Source organism: Strongylocentrotus purpuratus, unplaced genomic scaffold (genome assembly GCF_000002235.5).
Source record: "Strongylocentrotus purpuratus isolate Spur 01 unplaced genomic scaffold, Spur_5.0 spur5_scaffold_1, whole genome shotgun sequence".
In the NCBI taxonomy this organism is placed as follows: Eukaryota; Metazoa; Echinodermata; class Echinoidea; order Camarodonta; family Strongylocentrotidae; genus Strongylocentrotus; species Strongylocentrotus purpuratus.
The window spans coordinates 2579384-2604359 of record NW_022145594.1 but is presented as its reverse complement, the minus strand read 5'-3'; the positions used below and the strand labels follow the sequence as shown (position 1 = coordinate 2604359).

General features: G+C 39.5%; 1 protein-coding gene across 1 annotated transcript; it reads right to left on the bottom strand.

Moving 5' to 3' along the window:
• Positions 1-5327: 5327 nt before the first annotated feature.
• LOC100888800 lies at positions 5328-14905 on the bottom strand. Its single transcript, XM_030977492.1, has 8 exons — positions 14886-14905; positions 13494-13573; positions 12475-12589; positions 11686-12056; positions 10479-10757; positions 9130-9355; positions 7961-8069; positions 5328-6337 (listed from the first exon to the last, which is right to left on the bottom strand). Exons 2-8 carry the CDS (start codon positions 13497-13499, stop codon positions 6292-6294), a joined length of 1152 nt encoding a protein of 383 aa, XP_030833352.1. The 5' UTR covers positions 13500-13573; positions 14886-14905; the 3' UTR covers positions 5328-6291.
• Between the last annotated feature and the right edge of the window lie 10071 nt (positions 14906-24976).

Sequence of the window (24976 nt, the reverse complement as noted above, 5' to 3'; positions counted from 1 at the left end):
TTGCAAGAAACTTACCATTGTTGGTAAACTTGCCATTAATGGTAACTTCCATGGAAACCTTGATTTGATTGGCTGTTGAGTGATGTTGCCATGGTAGTTAATATTGATGGTAAGGTTATTTACCATCAATGGTAAGTTTTATGAAACTGGGCCCTGAAAGATAGTTTTGCCTAAAAAAGTGCTGTACAGGTATATTGCTTCATCAAAGTTAATCATTACCGTAAAATAAAATCAGAAACGTTTTTTTTTTAACCAAGAAAATAAAATTCTCCAATGTACTGACACTGTCTCATCTGTTCACAATAAGGAATTACTTTACATATGAAGACTGAGATTAATGTCGTCTGGATTAAATGGAAGGTCAAGTTGTGGTCAATATTTTTAAGAGTATCGCCAAAGCAGAATCACCCCCTCAAAAAAATTACTCTCCAAATGCCCACATATTTGACCTATGGAAAATAGTTATGACCAAACGTGTGTGTATCCCCATATCGTCCCTATTTTCACGAAGTGACGGTAGTGAATGAAAATCGCATACACTTTGCGTTGCAATTTTCCTCACTACCGTCACTTCGTGAAAATAGGGACGATATGTGCCAATATCTGTCTGCAGTGCAGTGGACTTTCAGCAAGCTGGACTAAATTTCTTCTAATTTTGATGATTTAAAAAACCCTCACAATATACATAAATTCCTATGTAAACCAACATCTCTGATTTACTTCCAAATGGTTTCTTTCACAGAGTCATCACTTGCAAAGTACCCAACTTTATGTTTGAAAAACAGTTACCTACTGTTAGACTGAATGAAATAAATTTGGAATTGTGCTTACATCGAGTCTATAAAAATGTAACTTTACATCCTAAAAAACGTAACTTGACATCCTAAGAAACACAATCTCCTCCTTCAAACATTAAACTTTTTAAGACTAGACTGGGAGAGTAAGAAAGCATCTAGGTTTGCATAGAACTATGGGGGAACTGGGGGGTGTTTCACAAAGATTCTAAGTTGAACTTAACTCTAAGTTGAGACTTCAAAAATTATGGAGAGCCATTTGTAGCCTTAAAATAAAATATATTCAAAAGCGAAAAATTAAAGTATTTAAGACTTTTCATAAATTCTTATTCAAGAACATGAAATCTTTCATGATAATAGAACATATGAATGATTTGAATCAATATTTTATGCCTTTTAAAATAACTTTTCAAATATATTTTCAAGGATGCTAACGGCTTTCCATAATTGTTTAGTCCAATTTAGAGAAAAGTTCAACTTAGGATCTTTGTGAAACACCCCCCAGGACACCTCTTCGGGGAACTGGCCTGGTTAAAGTAATGAAAACACTTCCTATATGTACACAATATACAAACAATCAATTAAACATCAAATATACTACACATTATCACAAAATATGCATAAACAGGAACATTGCATTTCACATACGAAACATGAATTGTTTTTCGTGTTTCTAAACATCGCTTTTTTTATCCTACTTATTTCTAGCCTCCTTAACAAATCAATTCTACTTTTCAGCAATATAACGGTCAAAGCCCACCACACACTATACGATTCAACTGCGATCGGGTCTTGGAAACATTTGCAATAGCATTCGATGCGAAATTTCAACAGAAACGATCTTCCTGAATAGTCATCATTATATGAAAAACAAAACAAAAATTCCTGTTGGACCAAATAGACCAACGGTCCGCAAGACCGACAATATCGGTCCCACAAAAATTGTGACAAGGCTCATAAGACCAATTTGTTAGTCTTCATAAGACGGTCTTGTGGACCCAAGCCTTGGAATTTGGGAGATTGCAATCTTCTATGGAGAAAGAAAAGCAAAGTCAACTCTGTATTGATTTGAAGTGTAGGCAGACCAGTCATGTGACCAGTCATGTGACCAGTCATGTGACTTACGACTGTGTATGGAGGAAGTCATGTGACTTACGACTGTGTATGGAGGAAGCCTGGTTGGCCGTATTTCACTAGAAGGCTGCAATTTTTTTTTAGAAATCATATCCACACTCAGAATTTTAGTCAGGAAAATGTCTAATGTTTAAAGATAAAGTTGAGTTCTGGTCATGTGATTGCATTGTGGAAGAAACGTTATGGAATCGATCAGAAAGGTTTATCATCTAGCATATAAGTATTGGTGTATACTGCAAGGTTCTGGAATCATCAAAATGATAAGAAATTTGGCCGACTTTTGGTAAAGTTACAAGCACTGTACACAGAAAGATGTATATGGGACTACACAGACATACAAATCTGTCCCGATTTTTATGATGTTACATGCCATATTTAGATTATTAAGGCATTTGAAGAGCCATGCTTTTCAGAGAACATTTTTTATCTGATGTTCTTCCACCCTTGCATAATAACAATGACAATGCTCACAAATTATTTTTCACCTCTTCCCAGAACTCAACTTTCTCTTTAATACTGCCCTATCTATGAAGGACGGATCGGAATCGGATCGCAGTCAGATCGCATACAGTGCTGTGGGCTTGTAAACAGGAGAATGCATGAATGGTACACAAGCGGCACTAGGTATATCACTCACTATCTTTGGTTAATGCTATCAACAGGACAAGAATACTATATCCAGAGATATATTTCATAAAAACATGTTACAAAGTAAATATCTACCTTAACAAACAATCTGTAGACAATGGGCTAAATGGAATGGGAATGCTTGTACATTGTAAATTTCAATTTTATCAAACCTGTATAAGTCACACAGTCCCTCTTCAGGGATGGCTGAAAGGTTGATAAAGTCAAACCTGTCTACAGCGACTGCCCAAGGGAAACACAAAAAGTGGTCTTTGTAGACAGGTGGTAACTAAAGCAGGTTTGACTGTATAAAATTATGTTGTATCACAATCAAATGATTCCATCAACAAAACACATCATGGTATTAGAACTAGATGGGCAAAAAATATGTCCAAGCTTCTTATGATTGAGTTGTACAAGTAATTGGAAGGAATACAAAATTATTAAAAAAAACATTGTCTTACATAAGTGACAGATGCAAAAAATGTGTCTTTATAACATTCACTGGTTCTCTTAGGTTTCTATACTGTTTGGTTGGCATGCAGATGAGAGATTCAAACAAATCAACTCATCCTGAAATATAGTTCCAAACAAAAAGAAAAATGGCAGGCATACATTTGTTACTTCCTTTAAGAAAAATCTAACAAAACTTTGTTTTGAAATCTAATTCTTTGGGCAGTGAATAAATAAAACCACTTATTCAGTATAATTTAAACATCTTAATAAACAAAACTCTACAACATATTCTTAATTACGGAAACCAACCCTTTGGTTTCTTTTAAATTTGGCATATCAAATACATACACAATAGGAGTTGGCACATGTATACCAAAGCAAATAATATGGCAACATATCCTCACACCTTCTGCTAAATTTGCAAAACATTAGAATAATTCTACAACTTTACTAGATTTACATCATGAAACATGTTGTGTCAATGACAACTACGGTAGGCGTTGTGGCGTGCGCCTGTAATCCAGCTAACAATGGATGTTACAAACTGATTCAGCCGAGGACGCAGGTTCGAAACTGAGTCACGCCTTTCGGATGGTGACGTTAAAAGTCCGTCCCTAGACGTTAATAGTCATATCTGATTGATACACGTCTGTAAAAACCCAATTACACACACACACACAGAGGTTACAATAGCTGGTATACAGGGTAGCCCAAATAAAACGAACTAGCAGACTTTCAATAATATGAGTTGAATTTCCAAAGTACCAGAAGATGGGGAGTCTTTTTACAAGGATAACAATACCAAATTTGTAGAGTATTTTTTTATTCTGTACGCATTCTTGCAAGACAATGTTTTAGACATTCACTAGCTATCAGTGCTCCTATCCAAAAACTGTATCTTGCGTAGTTTCAAAAATGGTATTTAGCCCGAGCTTTGTGGAAGCTGCAAAAAAATGTAATGTATTAATTGACGTCAGATTGAACTCCTTGCATCACAAAATGCTCCCTAAAAATTAAAAAAACCCTCTGCCAAATTTGTCAATCTTGGTAACATTTTTAATGTGAAAACATTAACCCCACATTATTGGAAGTATGCTAGTCTGTTTATGTTGGGCCACCCTGTATAAGCTCCCGTAATTACTGCATTTGAATGCTGTGAGCCAAATCGTTAAAGAACTTGTGACAGGTTTCATGAAACAGGGCCTAGGTCTTTAATAATAGTCACATTTGTAAAGCATTTAATAAAATATTTTTAAGCGCTTTGAATTGTAATTACTATTACCTCATTAATTGGATTCAATTGCTCATCAGCGCATGATAGCGCACATGCTCCGCTCCCTGGGGAGTATGAATACATGATAGTAAAAAATAACACGATATATGTTTGTACCAAAATACAAAACATTAAAGAGATTATTGGTACTACAACATTTTTGTTGCTATTTTTCGAATAAACATTACAAACAAGATTAGCTAACTGTTTCTGTATGAATACACAAGATTTTTTTTTTTAAGAGAGTAGGCTAGGGTTTAGGGTCAAATTGACAAGCTCAAAATTCAATCAAATAAAACTGGTCAAGTTTGTTTACTACTCACTCCAAAAATATCTTATTGTTTTGATCTTCAATAATATTAACACTTTTGCAATATAAATATTTTATAAACGTACTAAATGTATAAAAACTGAAAAATTCAAAAGATATTGAATAATTAAGACAGATTTTTAAAATATACTTAAAATGTGAATAAAAATGGATACCATATAAAATGTGAATAAAACTGTTATTACTTGATGAGCGGCATAACGCGAAAATAAAACAAAATAAAAGAATTTACCGGTACCTGATTCTGTGAATTGTAAATAATAACAGATGCTGAGATGTTTTGTGACGTGTCATTTCAGTAAAGATAGATCTGAAGAGAGAGAGAAACAAATTTACACCCCCCCCCCCCCCCCCCCCCACTTTCTCCTCCCCTGACATTAACTCTTGGTGAAAGTATCAACAATAAATATATAAATAAATAAAATTTGGCTTTTAGAGTAAATTGCAAAAGATCCTACTGCAGCAAAGTTAAGTTAGTGTACATGCATTTGCATAATCATTAGGTTTCTAATACCCTCTAATCCCCTTAACAAAATATGACACAAGTTCCTAATTTCAGCTTTAATTTTTGATGGAAAATACAGTTACTAAGCATAAAGGCTTTCTAGACGTTGGAGCATTGACGCTAGTCCCATACATAACAAGACATGTTTATAACCATGAGAGACTTAATGGCCCAAGGTGTAACTATCACAGTCATATACAAAATAAAAAATGTTTTTAGTCTCGAAGGGCTTTGCAGGCCAAGGATTAAGGAGCCAAGTTATAAATGTACATAATAAAAAGGTTTAAAATGATTAAGGACCTTTGGGACTAGAAGTTTAGACCCATAGTCCTGATAAAAAACAGAAATATTGCAATTGATAAAGGGCAGTGGTGACTATGCAGAGTAGACCCTCATCCCATACATTAAAAAGAATGTTAAAATTATCAAAGGGCCTTCTAAAACATGGACTCTAGTCCCATACACAGCAAAAAATGTTTGCTTCTAGACTTTAAACCCAGCCCCATATGCAACAAAACATGTTTGTAATTTAGACAGGGCATCACCTTTTTCAAGGGCCTTCTAGAACATGGACTCAGGTCCCATACACAGCAAAAAATGTTTGCTTCTAGACTCTGGACCCAGTCCCATAGGTAACAAAACATGTTTGTAATTTAGACAGGGCATCACCTTTTTCAAGGGCCTTCTAGAACATGGACTCAGGTCCCATACACAGTAAAATATGTTTCCTTCTAGACTCAGAAACCCAGTCCCATAGGATACAAAATATGTTTGTAATTTAGACAGGGCATCACCTTATTCAAGGGCCTTCTAAAACATGGAGTCTGGTCCCATACACAGCAAAAAATGTTTGCTTCTAGATTCTGGACCCAGTCCCATACGTAACAAAACATGTTTGTAATTTAGACAGGGCATCACCTTATTCAAGGGCCTTCTAAAACATGGAGTCTGGTCCCATACACAGTAAAAAATGTTTCCTTCTAGACTCTGGACCCAGTCCCATACGTAACAGAAAATGTTTCCTTTAAGACTCTGGACCCAGTCCCATACCTAGCAAAAAATGTTTGCTTCTAAGCTCTGGACCCAGTCCCATATGTAACAAAACATGTTTGTGATTTAGACAGGGCTTCACCTCTTTCTCTCTCTCGGGGCAGGGCAGGGGGGATTGTCCTCATGTGGGGCCTCCTGGGGTGGTGCTGGATGGGTAATGTATTGATCTGATAGAAAGCCAACAAATAAATACAAAATAAAAACAAATGTGCATGAAACAAAAGCAGGTCTTTCATAAATAAACAAATTAAATAATAACAAATGTTTTTTGTTTGTTTTAAAGGTTAGTAATTTAAAATGAAAAGCTATTGTGATTTTCTTTTTTTCTCTCCAAGCAACTTAAAAACTATGAGAGAAATGAAATGTCTTATTGCCTGTGGAGACAAGGTTCAGTTTCCCTTATGTAGCCCCCCCCCCCCCCACCCCCAAAGTAGACACAGATACTAGAACTTTACCCCAGCCTCCCCCCCCCCCCCCCCCCCCCCCCCCGCCTATTATTGTCTAGTATGGTGTAAAAACGGATCCATGTCCAATGTCACGTTTGCAAAATGGTGCAAAAAGGATGCACCCTTTAAATCAAGAATCCTTATAAAAAATAAACATGTATCAAAGCATTATATTACGGTACCATATACATAACATGACGTATACGTTTATAAATTTATAACCGACTCTAAAGCGTGGGTAAGCTTTGTTACCATGGGTTATTTGGTACGTTTTGTTAATAGCCAAACATCAAACAGTTGACAAAAAAAACTCACATTATGACACATCTATACACAAGTTTGTCCACATTCTAAATACACACACTACGTTTTTCATCATACTCCCGGCAAGACATTTATGCATTTTAAAAATTTACAAAAATAAGGTGAGGATTTTCATGACGTAGGAAAGTGCTTATTTCCATGATATTTGAATCCCTTACAAAAAGAATACTGTTAGCAGAATCTACATATACACAGGTGATGATTTAATGGTAATCATCATTTCAAAACGAATATCTACATTTCTTTAAAGGAAAAGCTATTTCACAGAGATGGTCTATCATCAGTGAATCGATGATGTATGTACATGAATTGTATAAACTACTTTTAATTGTTTCAATGTATCTCTACATTATATCTATATACATTACTCTTAATTCCCATACGCAATCAAGAAATTAGAGGCAATTATAGGCAGCCCTGTTTCATAAAACTTTTGATCAATAACAAGTGCCACAGATTTATGACAAATCTGTTCATAGCCAATCAACTGCAAGGATTTCAGAAGCTTATATCATTATCGCATCTTGTTCCTGATAACAAGTTTCATGAAACAGAGTCCAGGATATAAAATATGTTGACTTCCCGGAGAACATAGAGGACTCCCAATATGAATTCCATTCACTTCATATACAATACATAATGCCTAGGTTTAATATACCAATTGACTGTATGTTTTAAACTCATGATTTGCTACGGATCAGAACACTATACTACCATGCGGTTTGGAGTATACTGAACATGTACACTGCATGTGTGACGATAGTCCACTGTGGCAATCCACTACTTGTTCTATTGGTTACCCAAAGTGGACAAAGAGTTAAGCCAGGGCTCTGCATGGACTCTTTTGGAAGGGAGTCCGGACTGAACGTTTTAGAGTCTGTATGCACAAGCTCTACCTAAGATTTTCGAATTTGGAGGGTCCAGACTTGGATTTTGGGCGGCCATGTCTCGCGGGCACCTGATGGCGTTGAGCCCCGGTCACCCATGAACCTCGAAAATGTTGAAGACATTACTTTCTACCTTTTGAATATGAGTTGTCTGTGCATTCTCTTAGCTTCATTGTTGAGTTTTGTCCTTATGGCATCTTTGACCGCTCTGGCCGGAACACCGGTAACTCGCTGGACGTAATCTGTGATAGAAATGGAATTGCATTTATTCACCACTTTTGAAAAAATCAAAACATGTTGAGTCAAAGAATACAATGAAAGATTTCTTAAAAATATGGATTAGATAATTAAATGGAAACACACTAAAGGAAATTAGGAAGTGAATGAGTCACCAAAAGTTACAGAAACTTAAAAGTTAATGATCCTACACTACATACAAAAAGTAACACAAAAAAGAGACAAAAAAATAATACAATGGTAATTACAAACATAAAAAGGGTAGTTGTCAGCTTCAAAGCTTCTGCATCAGCTGCAGTTTTAGATTATGCTTAAAACTGCTTTGATGATGAAAATCAAAGAGATAAATGTAAATAAAACAATCAAAATTTTGGAGGTGTTGTGGTGAAGAGATTCATTTAGTGGACCTTTTATCACAAGGTTTCAATCTTAGCCTGGCATTAAAAGGCAATCCAACCTTTCTACCTAAACAGAAATTAGAGACACAGGTCACTGAATGTTGAAACAAAACAAAAGAGGCAAATCCTAACAAGGTTATGATGTTTGAAGTCAGGATCACTATATAAACAGGGTCTCTAGCATTTCAGGATTTTTCCCTAAAGAAGATTCAAATTTCCAGGATCATTACTCTAACCTATTTCCAGTTTGAAATATCTTCAAAGGGTCTTTGAAACGTCTTCAAAATGTTTTCTTGTCACAGCTTAGAGACAAAATGAATATCGTACACTATTTTTTTTAGCAGATGCAATACCAAGAGGGTGAATAGTGATAACACCAGCAGTAATTTCTGGTATGTCTTTGGTTGTAGTTTGTATCATTATGTTTCTATACAAAAACCTCTACCATTTTGTACTCATGTTCAATTGTGTGTAGTATTTATTCCTGATTTTGTATATATTGATAGTACATGTATGTTAATTGATGTTATATAAATTGAAGAAACAGTGGGGAAACGATTTGTATGCCATGTTCTTTTGTGCACGATCAATAAATAAAAACTTGAACTTGAACTTGAACTTGAATTATGTTTTTATGAAACGCACCTGAAACCTGTCAAGGACTTACCAAGTATTGCTTCAACTTTTTCTGGGTCTAATCTGGTCTTGTTGGTTGGTAGCCCTGTGGTCCTGGAGATAGTGTTACTGGTCCCACCCAGAGTGGATCTACTCAGGATCTTCCGCGGGAAGAGACACATCAAGAGGTCAGAGGTCAGCTTGCGGAAGTTTGTATGGTTGCACCGGTCTAGGAGTCTCTTGTCAACCTTCACGTTGTTACTTAGGCTGATCTCAACCTGAGAGTCAAAGAAAAAAGACAGTCAGTCAGTGGGGTCTAGGAACCAATGATTCTACATTAGGTTGGAGGTGAGTTGGCTCAGTCGGTATTAAAAGCGTCCGCCTGTCGAACCAAAGATCCCGGGTTCGAGTCCCACCCGGGCGGATGACTGAAGCCTGCATTGTGTGTTAACGTGCCCTTCCCTTGTTCATAGATGCAGGTTAATGGTTATGTCAAGTGGAAAACATTCCGTCCCTCGGATAGGACGTTAAATGGAGGCCCCGTGTAGAAAAGAGTCACTATCTTTGCACGTTAAGAACCCACTGCACTATTCGTATAAGAGTAGAGGGAAACCCCGGTGTAGTGGTCCACCTGCACACCCCAGTGTAGTACGATAATACTCTGTAAAGAGGTCTGTACTCAAAAAGGAAGAAGAAGAAGAAGAAGAAGAAGAAGGAGTCTCTTGTCAACCTTTACCTTGTTACTTAGGCTGATCTCAACCTGAGAGTGTCAAAGAAACACAACAAGCCTATTAAAGATGCATAGTAGTGGGTTCATAGGCAGGGAATTTGACACTATTTGGGTGTTTACCCATAACAGGTGTTGTCAATCACCAGGATTGAGGTTTATGACAAACCAGCTTAATGTAATGCTCTTTTAATCTATCCCCCCATATCATACACCCTAAGAATCTCCAAGACACTAGGGGTATTTCTTGACTGGACTACGGTTTGCAGACTTGTACACATACATTCATGATATTTCCACAAAGTCTGGTGTCAGCGGATTATAACCTTCAGCACATGGAAACTGACGACCCGCTTCCTATAAATAAATACATCCCTGTATTTACAAGTTTGCCAGAAGCTTGTCCGACATTTACAGCTGATGCATGCAAGCTGAATTTTAATGCACATAAATGTGATCCCATATAGTAGGTTAAACTGATAGCTTGTCGTATATGTTTCTTGAAAACAACATACCTAAATGTTTAACATTTCCATCATTATGTTTATTGGCCTTTTCATTGAATACAGTCTCTGATTTCACAGGCAGGGATGCCAGTTAGAATTGATCAGAGGGCCTGAAAAGCACCTACAATGAGCTATTTTGTGCACAAAAAGCCTAAACTAAAGCCTTACCGAATCTTCTGTCTGCTTGCCCCCCGGTCGTACGATGAGCTTGCCCCTATCCCGTATCCTGACCGGTGCCACGCTACCACCCGTCATGTGGGAGACGTGCTGGAGCACCGTCTGAGCAGCGGACTGGGGCACCGGATTGGACAGACTCTGCTGCATCATGGCGAGCTGAGAGGGTGCACCGGGCGGTACCATCGGTGGGACCATCGGCGGCTGACCCATTAAACCCATTTGAATACCGGATGCCAGGACGGGAAGGACAGGTGCTCGTGGAATATGCACCTGTAAGGAGAATGACAACTTCCATTGAGAGGTGACCGACAAAGATTTCTAGGTTTAATGGCTGTCTGTATTAGTTTGGCCAGGAGGGATTAGACCACCCAGGGTGATCACTGACAGTGGGCTATCTCATCAACTAAGCTCTCAAATAACAAGTAAAAGAGGATCATGAGGGACCAATGGTCACCGATTAGGCATTGTTTTCTATATACCGTAGAGGGAGCAAGTAGCTACAAGTAGTACAGTGGGGCTTTAACTTTGAATCACAAATACCAGTATATTTCCTCAACTACAAGTAAAACTGTTTTTAAATCCATTTGCACAGTAGGGTATATTGTACAGTCAAACCTGTCTACAGTGACCGCCCAAGGGAACACAAAAAGTGGTCTTTGTAGACAGTTGGTCTTTGTAGACAGGTTCCTTGAGTACATGTTTCAATGAGAAACCATTTTCAAGGGAAACAAAAATTGTGCTTGTTGTAGACAGGTGGTCACTAAAGCAGGTTTGACTGTACTTATAATAATGGAGTTGGTGACCAACACATTTGCTTTGGCCACCATCACTCCAGGCTTTACATTCTTAAAGATATACACCAAGGGTTAGGGTTGCTATTCAGCTGAAATCTGAGTCGACGGTGTTAGTTAGCCCTAAGTATAGGGTTAGGGTTAGAAACAGTCAATCCTGCTTTAGTGACTACCTGTTTACAAAGAACACATTTTTCGTTTCCCTTGAAAATGGTTTCTCATTGAAACATGTACTAAAGGAACCTGTCTGCAAAGACCAGTTTTTATGTTTCCCTTGGGCGGTCGCTATAGACAGGTTTGACTGTATATTGTTTGGTCCAGGATTGAAGAAGGAAATTCTGTTAACTAAAGGAATTGCCTACAGACCACTTGTTGCTGCATCAAGCGTTGTAGAACCTGAGAGTTACCTGTTGTTGTAAGTGATGTGGCAGCATATCATGATCCATTGCTGCAGCAAGTTGTGGCAAGGAAACCTGCGAGAGTGGTATATGTGGTAGCGATACCGATTGAGATGACACGGTAGTCACCACCTGTCCTCCGACCACACCCATGCCCGATACCGGTATTACGGCATCATGAGTGGAAGTGGGTGGGCCGGATGAAAGGTCGTCGTTGGCAAGGCTTTGGCAGCGTGAGATGGTGATGGCCTGCGGGGAAGCGGAGGTGGACGGTACTGCATCCTCTTCTGGTGGGGTGTGGTCAGGGGAGGGGCTGAGATGTTGGGAGGCATCACTGCTGGCGGGTGCACCTCGTAGAGTTGCGAGTAAATTAGGAAGAGCTGCAGATAAGAATGTTTTAACACACCATTCAATAATGCTTAACCTTCTCTTAATATCCAATCAACAGCAGAAGAGTTCAAATGCAAGAACCGATATATGCCATTTTCAGGAAAATGAAACTAAACATAGTGTGATTATGCTTGCAGTTAGAGATATTTGATGCCAAAAACTTGCATGATTCAACACACTACCTCACTAGAGTAATTTAACACAAACAAAACGCCACTCAGGAGTTTCAGCATATACCAAAATATGGAAATGAACTAAGCAGCACATGAATTTGATATCAAATGATGTAACGGGGCGACACCTAAATTAATGACCGTCGCTTTACATTGCCCCATGCTTATGTTTTTGTGTAGTATACATGAAAATAGTTTGCCTCAGTTTATGAAATTATCTTTACTTTTTACTCACCGTCATTGAGTGCGATGGTTTCCACTAGTCTATCAACCTTCTTACGTAATTCACTGTTTTCTTTTCTAAGAGCGTCGTTCTCTTCTCTTAGCACTGTCAGCTCATCATCAGGAAACTACAATATCAAAGATACATAACACAGGAGAGTATTACTGTAGGTACAGTAGTAGGACACTTTCTCTGCTGGCCAACTCATCATCAAGAAAATACACTATCAAAGAGACGTTACAAGGAAGAGTACCAGTATTACTGTAGGTTCAGTAGTAAGACACTTTCTCTGGCCAACTCATCATCAGGAAAATACAATATCAAAGAAGCAATGTACAGGTGTCGTGGTCGAGTGGTTACGTCGCCGGACTGTCGATCACAAGGTCTGCGGTTCGAGTCCCGCAGTGGCAAGACATTGATCTACATTTGCCACACTCAACCCAGGTCCAGGGGATGTAAATAGGTACCTGGCAGGAATTAATTCCGCTAAATGCTAGAGCGCCGTAATGGCAGCACAGCTAAAGTCGGGGTAATAATCTCCAAGTTTGGAAGTGCTTAGAGACTTAATCGTAATTTGCGCTATATAAAAGCTGAGTATTATCATTATTAATGTAGATAAAAATGCTTTGCTCAAGGACATAAAAACCGAGGTAAAACCTTTACATTCCCAGTCATGTGATAAAACCACTCGACTTGTATCCGGACACCTACCCCCCGGACAAATACCCCCTAGGATAGTTGTCCCAGAGGATAGTTGTCGTAGAGGGTAGTTGTCCGGGGGGTAGTTGTCCTAGGGGGTAGTTGTCCTAGAGGGTAGTTGTCCGGGGGTAGTTGTCAGGTGGGGGTAGTTGTCCCAGGGGTAGTCGTCCTAGAGAGTGGTTGCCCTAGGGGGTAGTTGTCCTAGGGGTAGTTGACTTAGGGATGGCTATACGGGAGGTGGATGTCCAGGGGGTAGGTGTCCTAGAACCCCACTTGACTATGACACCTCTACACTCTACCCCTCACTCTAACGCTCTTGAAAGCAAGCTTACCTGCATGCTAGCATCTTTCTTGCCTGAACTGGAAGTCGTCCTACAAACAAAAGGTTCCACAGCTCTCTGCGTCTCCTCACCTACAAAAAGCACAGACAAAGAACACCATGGGCATGTTAATCACAAAGCATGCAGGCATAAACATGGGTAACTTTTACAGATTACACACTGCAAATTAGATATGATCACAAGGAGGGGGGGGGGGGGGGGGGGGGGGGGGGGGGGGGGGGGGGGGGGGGGGGGGGGGGGGGGGGGGGGGGGGGGGGGGGAGGGAGGTTACGACCACCATCTAACTCTTTGATTGCGTAATAACTCATTCTCTCATCGTCATTATTGGACGCACTGGTCATACATACTTGGTAGATGAAATTAATTCACAAGGCCATCTATACCAGTGAGGGTGTTGTATACATTTTCGTTTCATTCTTTTCTCCAGTACTAGTTTGGTAGGACGGATTAGACTACCCAGGGTGGTCACTAACAGGTGGCTATCTCATCAACTCAGCTCTCAATTAAAGGTACTATGTCCCTTTTGCAACCACCTCAAATTCTGTAGAACTTTGCAGGAATTATGAATATGTCATGTATGTCCTATCTGTGAAATTTAAACGTTAGCAGTGTCCTCATATTCAAATTATGCAAGGAAACCCGTTTACTTGCTAGACTTTACTGTCAGACACTATTGAGTGACTGACTGTTTTTTTTTCTTCTTTGGTTAACATACATGAAAGAGTTGTAAAGGGTACATGAGCATTTGTCTACATCAATAACCCACTTCTTGTGATGGCCAAGATTAAACTGATTGAATCTTTGCGCAGCATAAAACGTATTACCATTCAGTACAATTGTCTGAAAATCAAGACTATTACTTTTGGGCTCTATAGCCCTAAAGTCGATTTGACAACCAATAGTCGTTATTTTCCAACTTGAAGACATTTTCAAGCCCCAACTTTTTAGGAAAGTTCTAAATTAGTATTATCTTTCAAATGCAGTTGGAATTTAACTTTTTCATTTTTTTGGCCTGCAAATGGGACATAGTACCTTTAACATAAGAAAAAGACGATCATGGGGGACCAAAGGTCACTGATTAGGCATTGTTTCTATATAGAGGGAGCAAGAAGCTACAAGTAGTACAGTGGGGCTTTAAACCTTTCCTTTTCCCCTCCCCCCCCCCCCCCCCCCCCCCCCCCCACCGTCCTTTTGGTTCCTTGTCACAGATTCTTTCTACTTGAGCTCTCTCTGCCCCATCCACAGGTCGGGTATCTGCCCTGCATGGGCACTATCACTTCAGCACTTCTTTTCTTTTTTAATACCATTTAACCCCTCCCCCCCCCCCCCCCCCCCCCCCCCCCCCCCCCCCCGCGTTCTTGTAGCTACGCCACTACTACTTACCTGGCTATTATCAGTATCTGCATTGTAGGCCTGATCACCGTCATAACTTACACCCATGAACTGACGAGGTCTGTTGAAGCTACCCCCGATCTGCTTCCTTCGCTTGAGAGATCGGCTGCCGTGAAGGATGGAATGAGCTGCAATAGACAAAAAAGCATACAGTAAACATCTTTCATATCAGAGGGTACATGTATTCATGCAAATCATTGGCTACACTTGACTAAACATTATGGGTTGTATTCTCGAAAGCGGACTAACTTTAGTCCATGGTTTAATCCACCGAGTAAGTATGGAATGCCAGGTGTCCATATGATTATACTTTTGAATAATTTGATATGTCCCAAAATAACCATGATAACATAATTATATCATAGTTTTATTGTTGTGTATTAATTATGTTATTACATTTTATTTTAATTTAGTGACAGGTTAAATTATTCAAAAACAATCATATGGACACTTTCGAGAATACCACCCCATAAGTACAAGTTCACTGACATCCCATCGAAACACCTGTTAATGATATGTTGGTGAACTTATACTCATGACAGTTTTGTAGACATTATGAATAACATGCTTCTGTGCATTGAGATAAGCTGCCATGAAGGATGGAATGGGTTTAGGCATAAAAACCGAAAAACAGAACATCTACATGTACATGCCTGGAAGTAAAAAAAACTTGGTCACTGTCACGATTGACTCCTGTATGAATTGTATTGAATCAATTGGAATTAGGTTGAATTGCGTTGGATTGACTGTGGATGAGCTGAATTGAACTGAACTGAATTAAACTGAACTGAACTGAATTGAAATGAACTGAACTGAATTTAATTGAATGGAGTTGACTTGAATTTAACTGAACTAAAAACTGATAAGTGAATTGAACCGATCCAAACTGAAGTGAGCTGACCTAAACTGAGCTGAACTAAATTCAACTGAAGTGAAAAGAACTAAACTGAACTGAATTCAACTGAAGTGAAAAGAATCAAATTGAAGTGAATTAGAGAATTATAGAGGTGTTGTGGTCGAGTGGATACGTCGCCGGACTGTCGATCACAAGGTCCGCGGTTCGAGTCCCGCCGCCGCACTAATGTCCTTTGGCAAGACATTGATCTACATTTGCCACACTCCACCCAGGTGAAGTAAATGGGTACCTGGTAGGAATGTATTCCTTGAAATGCTAGAGCGCCGTATGGCAACCGTGCTAAAGCCAGGGTAATAATCGGGAGCGCCAGGAGGGTCAATTCTGACTGACATGAGCGCTATACAAGAACCCACTATTATTATTATTATTAATTAACTGAATTCAACTGAACTGAACTGGACTGAACTAAACTGAACTGAATTGAACTGAACTGAACTGGATTGGACTGGACTGAACTTAACTGGACTGAACTGGACTGAATTGATATTTCTTTACCTGCCCTTCTGCCTTGAATCTCATTCTCTAAGCTCTCCTCCATCGTCGTCCCTTGTAGCTCCATATCACTCGTCAAGACAACCACGTTGTCGTTCACTTCACCGGTACTGAACACAAAGCCCCTCCCACCATCCTCCGTCTCCTCCTCCCCCTCATCCCTGGCTCCGCCCCCTGGTTGCTCAGTCTGATACCATTCCTTTGAGTCTAAGACACCATCACCACCGTCATCGTCCGGGATGTCGATGATGTCGCTTTCTGCTCCGAAGAAAAAAGTGCACAAATGTAAACAATTATTGGGTATACTTTGTTGTAAAGACTGGAAGCTTAGCTTATCTGTCCCTCTTTACATCTTGTCTCAAGTATGGTTCAAACTTAATTGGATTGTTTCTCCAATACCTTTCTAGGGATGACTTGATTGAATTGGTTAATGGTGGCAGCCTTGACTACTTCCTTACAATGATTTAATTGATTTGACTCTCGGTTGATAATAGGAGAGTACATGAAGCCTAATATGATCCCTAATGTTCTAAAGTCCACCACTTAGTCATTGTACATGTTTCCATATGAATTTGTAATTTGTCATTGTACACTTGCTACTGTATATTACCTAATTGTGTATATTATTTTCTATTGTATATTGTTCATGTGCCTATGTAATGCCAACAAATGAATTTCCAAATGGACCAATAAAATTAATCTGAATCTGAATGAATCTGAATCTGAATCTCAAGATAATTTTACTCTGGGTCCATACAAGATAAAAACATGTTTTTACATAGTTCTTCAATAAACAAGTAATATGACGATAATAAAGACTTTAGAAAAATCAACTGCCTTGTCCATTACCTTTTGAAAGTGCAAAATTTACAAAATATATTACAAAGTCTGCACAATGTTTCTATATACTGAGGGTACTGAAATTGTCAATGAATTTTGTTTTTTTCTCAAATTTGTTGAATACCGTATTTAATGTTTTCCTTACAATCTCTTGTTGCTTCTGAAGAGGCTAGGAACCGATCTTCAGAATCTACAGCACGCTCACCACTATCATCACCTTTTCTGTATGTACCCTCCCTCCCTCCGAAAAAAAGAAAAAAGAAAGAGATCCTGATCCATTGGTTTATCATTTTAGTTGCTTTTTTTTGCCTCTTTGCTCGGTCGCTCATTTGCCACACATGAATTTTTGCCAAAAAACAATATTCACCAAATGAGGGAAGGAATGCTTTGTGCAACACAATGGCTTTGCAAAATTAACAATTTCAGGGACCCGTTTCACAAAGACTAGTTTTCAATGACAAATGACAAAAATCAGTGACATATCTGCTGATAACCAATCAGAAGCAAGGATTTCACTAGCTTATAACTAAAACTGTACTTTGTCACTGATGACAAGTTTTGTGAAATGGGGCCTTGATCTTCATTACATGAAGCTCCATACATTGTGTGCGGGCAAGCCAGAATCCGATGACCGGGGTAATAATGTAAAGCGCTTAGAAACTCGTACATTCCCGACGTATTAAGCGCTATATAAGCAATAGTATTATATTATTATCCCTCCATAATGGTATCGGAATAAATTAATATTTTACTTGAAATTATTAAATAATCTTGAAGCCTCTGTATATCCATCTCATAGCGTAAAAAGAGATAGGTGTGACAAGGGCATGTACAGGGGTATGCAAGCTCATTCATAGGTTACAACATTGAGCTCTAAATATTTCTCTCCCACATGCAATCTCTATGGGAGGGAACTATTCAAAGTTCCATAAAGCAACTGACCAATCAGAAGCGACCTCCATTGTCACCACTCTTTGCAAATAAGCTCTGATCTACCCAATTAGACACACAGTGTGTCACAGGGTATTTAGTATTTACCATTGAATTCTTGGTTGTGTTGGTCTTCCTCTCCTGTCTCTGTCGTCTGTAAGACACGGCTTGGGTTGTTACTCTTCCTTCTTGAAGAATCCTCCGCCATCATTCAACTGAAAAAGAGGAGAGAAGTAAAATTCAAAAATAATAAGTGTGCAGCCATCAAGGTCTAGACTAGTAAATCATGATTGATATTTCAGTCAAACCCTCTAGACCTATTTGTTATGATTTCACTTAAGTTTAAGTCTTACTCTTAGACAAGATCTAGGGTGTCTGGACGATTTTTCAATCTTCAATTTGGGATCATTTTTCACCATTTTTTATAATTATGTGAATAAAAAATGTATAATAATAATAATATATTTCAAATTTCAAGACTAAGCGATGTTTCTATCAAAACATACAGCCCCTCCAAAACTCTGCAATATTCATATCATTTTGGTCGGACTCGACGAAAAAGACGTAAACGCAGAGTTAATGTTGTTCATATGCTAAATTTAGCCAAACAGCTAGCAGATGCTCAATCGCGCAATGTGCATTCGTATGCATGGCGTACGATGTTGCTAAGCTAAATGCGCTAAACCCGATCACGTTGTCTCCGCGATATCGCCATTGACTTATAACGTGTACTCACTTCCGGGTTGGAAACGTACGCAGTCCGAATGCATATTTAAGTGCGCGATGTAACCATGGTTTGGACTGAGCGGAGCTTACGTCTCCCTAATTAGCCGATTCAAAAAATGTGGGAAGGGTATTTTCAAACTGTTGCGGCGAATGATCCCTTGGGGCTAGCGGGAAAAAAAGCACCTGGGTATTATCCTTACGTCTAGCCCTACTTAAGCCGCAGGGGCGCGGCTTAGGAAAATGAGTCGTCTCGGAGCTAGGATGCAAACAACATATCAATTGCTGATTTGACCAAGATATTTTTAGAATTCTGGGGGTGGCTTCCTATGGGGAATATGGAGAAAAACCTGCTCTTTCATATGACACCACATTTATTGAGTTTCACCTTCAGGATCACGAGTAATAAGCAAGAAAATTGACATGAAACAGGTAATAAACATAACAAATTTTAACTCATGATCTTTATTTGGACATTTAATGAAAATTTACTTCATTATGGGTATGTTATGTGTAGGGTGTGTCCACGCCGGAGTTACGGGTCAAATTTTGGATACGTTTCTGAACAAGCGCCCAGAGTTCTTTGTGCCTGGCTTGAGAGGCTTGACCATGTTGACTTGAGGTTGAGCCTGAGGCTTTGTTTACATGGGTGCCACTTAAGGCTAGGTGATATCTATATCAGGCCTATTACCTAGCCGTTCACTTGAGGCTAACCCCACAATCACTGACAATGACAATCATACCCTCGCTTGCCTTTTCCCCATTCCCCTAGCCTGTTCTCCTAGCCGAGCCGCTCCGCCATCTCCCGGCTCCCCTTCCCTGCCTGCTAGCTGCTTGACCTCGGCTCGCGCTCGGCGAGCCTCAAATGGATCAAAAATGCTGTAAATTTGACAAGATTTTCAGGCATAACTTTACAGAATCATGACATATTAAGTCTTTAAATTCATAAAAACAAATACATGCTCATGCAAAGTACTGGAATCGCAAAACCAAGGAAATAATTACCCGAGTTCTCAGCTGTGTAGTTAACGAATCATAATTTCCGAATTAGAGTCTACGGCCATTTCAGATTCAGTTTTCAACAATGATTGGAGAAGAGTCGAGAGGGCGCTCTATACAAAAACAGAATGATGATGAAGAGCGGCCAGGAGGAGGAGGTATAGTCCGAGTGATGATGATGGTGAAGATGATGGTCATGATGATGATGATGTTGATCGATGTGATGCCTCGATGGTGATGATAATGCTGATGGTGCATATACCGTGCATGATGATGCCGTGCTGATGAAGATTATGTTCGTAACTGAAAATGTTTGTGTGGGTAGTTTACACCTGTGGCGGATCCAGGATTACCACCAAAAAAAAAGGGGGGGGGGGGGAGGGTGCGTGCAGGCGCGGATCCAGGATTTCTTAGGGGGGGAGGGGGAGGCCCAAATCTGAAATCAATTTGAAATCTAGTTTGTTCTTCTATTTTGACCCCGGAATGTGAAAATCGCGCCACCCGATATTTCGCTCAGTGGGCGGGGGGGGGGGGGGGGGGGGTTATTTTCTCCTGCGGCACAGATTGGGGCTTTTATTTTTTTTAAAGAGGTCTTGATTTAACCCTTAACTTTCCCATAGGCTCAACACGCACCTAACCCCAATCTGTGCCGCCGAAAAAAAAAACGCGGGCGGGGGGGGGGGGGATGGCAAAGTGAGCGCTTTGTTTTTACTCCAAAAAAAGGGTAACATTTTTAAAAAAAACTTTTTTGGCCGGGATCCACCTGGATCCGCGCCTCGGTACGTGAAATGTACGAAATTGTAAACGTGAAGCCATTACGGTTAGGGGTCCGGAATATAATATCTGATCGAGGCATTGCTGAATGCGTAAACGTTATTTAGGTGAATTTTGCTTAGCTGTTTGTTTAGATGGAGAAAAAAGGGGGGCGTTTGCCCCAACACCCCCTTGTACCCAGTGGCGGATCTAGGGAAAACAAGGTTTTGGGGAGATCATGGGCACCCTCCCCTGGCGCTCGAGGGGGGGGGGGTGCGATTTTTCAAATTTTCTAGCCCCCCCCCCCCCCCCACACAAAAAAAATGGTACTCACTACCCCTGGTAATCAACGATGCCCTGTACATGTAATATTGTGTTGTTTATGTGAAATGAAAATAAATTCAATATAATTCAATTAAAGTTATGAGTGACCGTGAAGAGTTCGTATGTTGCTCCACGAGTAACTCCATGATTGCTCGTATTCCTAAACTTCCGTCCTAAATGTTGTGCTTTGGGCAGTAATAGCTATTTATCATGATCACAATGTGTTATGGTGGACTCCAAACAGATTCAGGTTTGCCGTCTAATAGATAATTAAATAGCCAATATACCATTGACATTGTTGCAAAGAATTATATTCAATACTTTCGAATCGATAGGCCAGAATGTAAATTATATACCAGTTGTAAGTAGCTAAAATAAATGATTATCTAGTTACGATCCGTGTCGCTCAAAATGCAAACACATGATCCAATTGTGTCGGAATTGACCAATATTATAAGTAGGGGCGGCGATCCGGGGGGGGGGGACACGTCCTCCTCAATTTTTTTAGGGGGGGGGATCGCCCCCCCCCCTTAAATTTGAAAAAGTGAAGAAGAAAAAAAATGTATAGCAAATACTGACTAAAGACTGCGACACATTTTTTGGCTCTGGAGAGCCCAAGAGTGCAGCGTTTAGAAAAATAAAAATGCAAAAATCTTCTCACTCGGAAGCTATGCTCCCTCGCATAATATCTTTCAAAATGTATAAGTAAATACCGAGAAAATTTAAGTGTGAAAGTATAATTATTGCTTGTTTTTATACAATGTAATTTTTTAATACTACAACACTTCAAAAACCTGTGAGGGGGTAGTCACTTCCGTCACCTTCATCCCTCGCAATCACTATAGTCCCTCGCACTTGAGTACTAATGGGGGGGGGGGGGGCTTTGGGGGCAGTTCCTCCTAATGAAATTCAAACATGGTTTATTTCTAATTCGATACCGAGGATTTACAGATGTTGTTGAAATAGCATGATTTTTCCCTGAGCTTCTTGGGGCTCTGCCCCCTGGACCCAACCAAAGGCCCTAAGGTGGGCCCCTGGTTGCTCATCTGACCGTAATTAAATGCCTAAAACACTTAAGCTTCCAGGGGCTCTGCCAAGTGACCTGCATACCAGTGTCACAAAATAATAAGGTATCAAAATTTGCTCTTCTGACCGTAACATTGAATTCCTAAAATCCCTGCTCACCCCTAAGCTTCATGAGGCTCCGCCCTTTGACACCCGTCTGGGCTTTGCTTGCTCATTTTTGCTTTGTTTTGCTCATTATATACGCCACTGCTCCCTCGTCCCTCGCATTTCGCCCCCCCCCCCCGGTCATGAAAAGAAATCGCCGCCCCTGATTAGAGTGAATATTTTTCAATCATATTTGTACTAGAATTACAAAAAGAAAATAACCTATATGAGTATATAGTCCCGCCTGGATAATTACCTCAGGACAATTATCCCCTGCATATGCAATGTTCCCCGAGGACACTGCCTGCAGGAGTGAGAGAGAGAGGGAGCGAGTGGAAGGACAATCATCCCCTGCATGCAATGTTCCTCGAGGACACTGCCTGCAGGAGTGAGAGAGGGGGCGAGTGGAAGGACAATCATCCCCTGCAATGTTCCCCGAGGACACTGCCTGCAGGAGTGAGAGAGGGAGCGAGTGGAAGGACAATCATCCCCTGCCATGTTCCCCGAGGACAGTGCTTGCAGGAGTGAGAGGGGGAGCGAGTGGAAGGATGTGGAGGGGGTATAGGGGTTTTTCCCATTCCAATGGCCTTTTAAAATATATTACTTTACAATGTTGAAATATGAATAAAATGTCATTGTTTTCAACGATTAGGCCGATTCAAACGGCGGGGTGACGGAAGGGGCATGCACTTACAAAAAAAAACCCACCAGGTTTTGGTAAAAAATATGGGAACCTGCAGAGGGTGAAAACATGGTAGTAATACCAATTTGAAACATCCGAAGCTAGCTACCCCTTTTACCATGTACTTCAATCTTTGCGGTCCACGATGTGATGCGGCCCGCCAAATTACCAAGTTAAAAAACATTAAGTCCTTTAATGAAAATGAATATCTAGCCGCCTACATCAATGATACTAAGTGAATACAAACCTATCAAAATATTATATGTTACTATATTTTTTCTGCTCCGCATAATTTTCCTGTCAAATGAACCATACCACAATAATTATGATTATAATTATATTTACTGAAGATACAGATCTCTTCTATCGGTATGATCTTACCCTATCTATAACGAGTTGATATTAATCGAAACTTAAAGCGGCGATTGATATAAATCTCAAAGTTATGTAGGCCTACACAAAAATTGGAGATTGCAAACTTGCGCCGATTGATTAGAGGACTTGCGATTGATTTGGATCAATCGCAAATCTTTGTAAGACTGGGCCCATATTAAATTATAATTACCCCACATGATTTAGTTTTAACTCTGATGCCGCGAGCTTTTCTTTTTAGAATTATTTGTCTCACTTTAAGCAGGCCTACATTTTTGTTCATGATTTGTAATTTTATTAAACTTTTGACCTGCGATTTTTTTAAATGTACTATTAAAGCCATGATTGCAACAATTCATTAATGTGAATTGTACATGCAAAATACTGCCATAAGTTTTGATGTTTTAATTTAAATATGACGGGATTGGCTTCTAACTTTATAGTCATTTTCAACTTTGCCAATCAACAGAAATTGAATAAAACTGAATTAAGACTGTTTATTATGTGATAGTCATTTATGACATGTAATTATAAACATGTATATATAAATAATTCATAAAATAAGTTGTGACAAAAATAGTGAACTGTGAATGTTATGCGGGCGGACTCAGTTGCTCGTAAATTGCAGGGTAAAAGTTATTATGAGTTTTGGAAAGAAATTAAATGTGTTAATAATAGTAAAGCGCCTCTTCCAACTAATATTGAAGGTATCTCTGGTGATGAAAAAATAAGTGAATTGTGGTGTAATCATTATAAGGATTTGTTTAATTGTGTACAGAGTACGGTGCAGGATGTTACTAATGTTGACTTTGATGTAAATATGGTTATCTCTCCAGAGGAGGTTAAAGAAGCTATCAGAAAATTAGACAGCAATAAGTCATGTGGTCTTGATACTATTACAGCTGAACATCTAAAGTTTGCAAGCCCGAAACTCATGCCGTTGCTTGCAATGTGCATTTCGGGCTTTTTGATTCATGGTATCTTACCAGATAGTATGATATCCGTTGTTTTGGTGCCAGTCATTAAAAATAAAGCTGGTCGCATTACTAGTAAGGACAACTATAGACCTATAGCATTGGCAAGTGTCCTGTCCAAAGTGCTGGAAAAGATATTGCTTGGTAGGTTAGAGATGTATATTCTTACCAAAGATAACCAGTTCGGTTTTAAAGCCAAACATGGCACTGACATGTGTATATTTGCTCTGAAGGAAATCATTGCGAGTTATCGTAGCAAAAATTCTTCCTTGTTTCTTTGTTTTCTTGATGCTTCAAAAGCTTTTGATCGGATAAATCATGAAAAGCTGTTACGAAAATGGCTGATAGAGGTATTCCTAAGTACCTGATTAGGATACTCGTGTTTTGGTATGCCCATCAAACAATGATGGCTAGATGGGGAAGTAGTGTCTCTGAACCATTCCATGTCAGTAATGGTGTTAGACAAGGTGGTATTCTTTCTCCCTTTCTCTTTAACCTGTACATGGATGGTCTATCTGACAATCTGAATGCTTGTAAAAAAGGCTGTGTAGTTGGTGGTATGGTAGTCAATCATTTAATGTATGCAGATGATCTCGTTATTATTAGCCCGTCAACTGCTGGGTTGCAGAGTCTGCTCAAGATTTGTTCTCATTATGGATATGATAATGATGTGAAATATAATGCAAAAAAGAGTCATGTTATGATAATTAGATGTAATTAAGGAACACCGTAGATTGGTATTCCCGGATTTTTATTTGTGTGGAGCTAAACTCAATGTCTGTACAGAGGCCATGTATCTTGGTCATTTCTTTACTGAGGATCTCAGTGATGATAAAGATATTAGTAGACAGTGTCGTAAATTATATGCTCAAGGTAATATGCTTGTTAGGAAATTTCATATGTGTTC